Source organism: Microtus ochrogaster, chromosome 4, assembly GCF_000317375.1.
Source record: "Microtus ochrogaster isolate Prairie Vole_2 chromosome 4, MicOch1.0, whole genome shotgun sequence".
Lineage (NCBI taxonomy): Eukaryota > Metazoa > Chordata > Mammalia > Rodentia > Cricetidae > Microtus > Microtus ochrogaster.
Window position 1 is genome coordinate 25,763,151 of NC_022011.1, and position 4,761 is coordinate 25,767,911.

Genomic DNA, 4,761 nt, shown 5'->3' on the forward strand with positions numbered 1-4,761 from the left:
AAGCCAGCTTGTGGCCTACACAGAATAATAGAAATGGGTTAGATCAATATGTAAGAGCTAGCCAATAAGAGGCTGAAACTAATGGGTCAGGCAGTGATTAAAAGAATACAGTTTCCGTGTAATTATTTTGGGGCATAAGCTAAGCTAGCCGTGTGGGCGGCCGGGTGCTCTCAGCCCCGCTGCTCTTATTTCAACACTGGGATTACAAGTGTCTGTCACTGTGACAGGTTTTTTTAAGATGTGAATTTGGGGGCATTGAACTTCTGCCCTCTTTTGCTTGCTAAGGAAGCACTTTACCAACTGAGCTATGCCCCACTCCCTCCTTCAGCGTACAAGAAGGGAGGCCTGAGCAACCCAAAACTAATGGAAAACTCCCGGCTAAACTATCTCCTGCCTTGCCTGGCTTACAGTTATTGTAATCATTCTTTCCCCCTCTCTCAAGGGGTGGTTCCCGAGAACCTCCGCAAGTTTTAAATGCCACTCATCCCCACTCTCTTTCCTATCCCCACAGGTTGATCTAATAGGCTGGGTGTGAGGGAGCGTAGCTTGAGCCTTGGGGTTGTCTGAAGAGACAGTATCCTAACATACCAGGAAGGTTCAACAGCACTACTGGAGGCAGAGGTTTTCCGAGGATGGTCCAGAACTCCAGCATCAGCATCCCGCAGGACCGAGCAGAAAAAGATGCTCAGACCCTCCTCATATGCACTCAGATTTCTGGTGGTCGGACCAGGAGTATGTCTGAACCTACTGTGCTGTGATTCTGATGCTCCTCAAGAAGACACACATTATCTGGACCAGGAAGTAGGGCACATGACGTTAGGGACATTGCAGTCACCCCTACTGCTGATACTTTCCTTCTTGTTCCTACGTTTTTAGTTTAAAGAGGGGGAGGACTGCCAAGTGTCTCATTCTGCAGTGTGTTAACGGAGTCTTTCCGTACTCCTGGGAGGAGGAAGCAGACTTTGAAACTTTAGACCAGGGGTTCTTAATGTTTCTGATACTGTGACTCTTTGATACAGTTCTCATGCTGTGGCAACCCCAGCCATAAAAGTATTTCGTTGCTACTTTATAACTGTAACCTTGCTACTGTTATGACTCTGTTACAAATCCTGTTGTGAATAATGTAAATAGTTGATATACAGAGTATCTAAGAGAAAATGCCCATGGGGGGGGCGACCCACAGGTTGAGAACCATTGCTTTAAGACCAGGCATACTTTAATACTGGGAATTTATTTACCTCTTGTTGTGCCAGCTGTTTCCTTAAATGGTGAATATCCAACTTCCTGGATGTAGGAAAGGGCTACCAGGCAAAAGAGGAACAGGGCTGGCAGGACATCCTGGTGAGTAAAGGTGCCTGCAGCACAGCCTAAAGATCTGAGTTCAATCCTTATGATCCATGTGGTGATGGGTGAGAACCAACCCTTACAAGTTGTCTTCTGACCTCTACATCTGCATCCTGGCAAGCTAAGAGGAGAGGATCTCCAAAAGCATTGTTTAATAGTATACACATTTCCCCCGTCACAGTGCCCCATCACGGGGAGGTTTGGGAATATGGGAAGAGACCGAGGTTAGGAAGTGCGTCATCTGACTGGAGCCTCCATTTCAAAGGGGTTTGGTGGTTCCAGATCTTGTTGTGTGGAACTCCCCACGTGCTCCAGCCTCTCCTGTCCTCACAGCTGTTTGCTTTTGTTCCCAGGGCTGTGGGCTGTGGTCAACAACGCTGGGATCTTCCAGTATCCAATAGACGCGGAGATCATCCCCATGGCCCAGTACAGAAAGTGCATGGCCGTGAACTTCTTTGGAGCCGTGGAGGTCACCAAGATGTTCCTGCCTCTCCTCAGGAGATCCAAGGGGAGGCTGGTGAATATGTGCAGCATGGGAGGTGAGTCAGCCTGGTGGCATGTGGTCACGTGGTGCCTGTCACCCGATGTGGAGCTTTTCACTCTTTGTAAGCTACACAAGAGAGCAAGGGCTCACAAAAGCCGGCTGGGTCACAATGAGTCAGTCTGTGTCTTCACGGTTGACCTTTCTATTCCTTTCAAATTCTCTCATGCGAAAGCACTTTTCAGCTTTCTGCTAATTACCGTGTTCATTGCTGGGGATTTGGAGACTCTCAGGTGTCTTCATACTGTGACTGCTGACACGTAAGCATTGAGGGACAGCACAGCTCATGGGGTCCAGGTGACTCTGTTGCCTCGGGAAGCTTGTCTTCGGCCTTCTCTGAACACAGCTCACTGCTATTTCCTGTAAGCTGAAAAAGAGAGGAGCTCCGCTTTGCGTGCACCTGGGGCGCCCTGGGTCCATCCCCTGGGGTTGGCCGTGATGCTGTCCTCACCTTTGTGGGTTGGGTGCAGGGTGTGTCAACCTGGTGGTCTCCTATTCCCTCAACAACGGCCTCTGCCTGGGTTACCACTCCTCGCCTTCTCCCATAGACATTTGCACACAGAAGTTCCCCTGTGTTCCCCAGGCCTTCCTCAGCTATGGGAGACCGTCTGGAGTCTTTCTCAGGTTTTTGCATGGGTAAGAGAGGGATGTCAAACAGGTCTGGACTCTGGACGCTTAGCTCCTGCCCTCTAATCTCCCTGTTAGTTGGTTCTAGTTAAAGTTTGTAAAAATGAACGGTCCAACTAGGTTTCCAGTATTTGCGTGCGCACATGTGTTGCAATGTGAACAACAGTTCTAGAATTTCTTTTTGGTGGGGGAAAGATATTTATTTATTTTTATTTCCTAGACCCTTGTTGCTGTTGAGCACATTCCTTCCCTGGCTGTAATTCAGTCACTTCCTTAACTGCTGTGTGCCTTTGATTGGAGTCTTTGCTTGGCTCGAGGTATAAATAAGCAAGGGAAAAAGAGAAGGCTGAAAGAATTATGGGGGAAGAAAAAATTCGATTCATGATTAGGAGCAATTATTGTTTACCTTCTGTGAGAAAACCGGATTTATTTCCAGATGTTTGCTACTTCTCACACACTAATGAATCTAAAGGAATCCCACTTGTAACATCTTTGTATGGTGTGTGTGTGTGCGCGCGTGCATTCATGTCTATGTGTGTACACTTGCATATGTACGTGCAAAGTAGACGGAGGCTGGAGGCAGTTTCTACCTTAGCTTATAACAGTATCTTTCACTGACGCTGGAGCTAACTGACTTAGCTGGACTGGCCAGTCAGCAAACTTTAAGGATCTTTTTGTCTCTACCTTCCTAGCACAGAGGGATTTGCCATTATTATCATCCCTCCTCTTTTTTTTTTTTTTTTAATGGAAGGGACTGGGTTTGAACCTGGGTCCTCATGCCTGCACAGTAAGCATTTTATCAGCTAAGCTATTTCCCTAGGGCCCAACCAACACGCACCGCTTTACCTTTGTCTTTGTTCTGAACTTGGCCTTTATACCTTCACACTCTTTGGAAACGTCCCCTCTCCCACTGACATGGTAGCCTCTGGTGCCTTTGGCAGGGCCTCTCACGGTCCTCGACTCATCCGGTCTGTAAATGTTTACTGAAGTGATTGATCCTGTCTTTTCCAGGCTCCTTGACCAGGCTGCCTTTCTCTTTGTTGTCTTTGTTCTTACTTTGAGCCATCCCTTTATTGGTGGCGGTTTACTTCAGTGGTCGCTAACACAGAGTATGGGCTGCACACCTAGTATCTGGCAGGAAATAGCATCAGTGAATAGGTGAACCCATGCAGTTGGGCCTTGCGGTGCCTGCCTGTAACCCCAGTACCAGGGAGGCAGAGGCGGGCGGATGGTGAGTTCTCATTGAACTTACTCACCTCTGTCGTCAGCTTTGGTACCATGATGGTTCAAAATCAAAATAAGGACTTCGGGAGGTGGGCTCAGTTGGGAAAATGTCTCATAGTCATGAAGTCCTGAGTTAGAGCCCCAGAGTCTATATAAAAAAGCCAGGTGCGGTGGCATTACCCTTCTCCCTCTGTATTAATTTGCTAAGGCCGCGGAACAAAAGCATGGCTGAAGACCAAGGGTGGTAGCTTAGACATCAGGTGTTTTTTCCTTACCATTCTGGAGACTGGAAGTCGAGGTAAAGAGGTCCGTAATGTTGCTTTCTCATTGGGTCTGTCTTGTGGGCCTTCAAGGACCTTCTGTTATCATGCGCTCATTTTATTTGTTCCTATCTGAGTGCCTGCAGTCCCAGGGTCTCCTCCTATGAGGACGCCATAGGAGTTAGGGGCCTATTTCAACCTAGGGGTCACTGAAAATGCCCATGACACTGAGAGCGAGGGGTTCAACCCATGAAGTTTTCTGGAAAAGGGCTCAAAATTCCATCTGAAATGCCTTGATGGAATTCGGCAGAAGCCCAAAGATGAGTGTCTTAGAACATGGAGAGTTTTGTGATGTAATAAGAATTACTTGAGGAAAAAGAAAAGAGCTAGATTAGGGCTGGGGAAATAGCCTTGTCTGTAGAGTCTGTGCTGTGTAAGTTTAGGGCTCAGTTTGGATCCCTGGAACCAGTGTGAGAAGCCAACTGTGGCAGCAATTTCCCATAATCCTACCACTGGGCAGACAGAGTGGGCAGATACATGAAGCTCATCTGCTGGCCAGACTAGATGAATGGGTGAGCTCCAGATTCAAGAAGACCTTGTTTCAAAAAATAAGGTGGAGAGAAACTGAGGGAGACCCCCCAGTGTCAACCTCTGGCTTCTACATGCACACACACACACACACACTTGTGTGTAGTGTGGCCGTATTTCCACATAATACTACATACAGAACACACACACACAAACACACACACACACACAGAGAGA

At 47.7% G+C, this 4,761-nt stretch overlaps 1 protein-coding gene across 1 annotated transcript in view; it reads left to right on the top strand.

Moving 5' to 3' along the window:
• The window catches only part of Hsd17b2 (hydroxysteroid 17-beta dehydrogenase 2), a 49,017-nt gene that overhangs the window by 35,261 nt on the left and 8,995 nt on the right, over positions 1-4,761 (top strand). Inside the window, exon 3 of the mRNA XM_005345740.2 lies at positions 1,698-1,883. Coding sequence (XP_005345797.1) covers positions 1,698-1,883 — 186 coding nt within the window. The remainder of the gene's footprint in view (positions 1-1,697; positions 1,884-4,761) is intronic.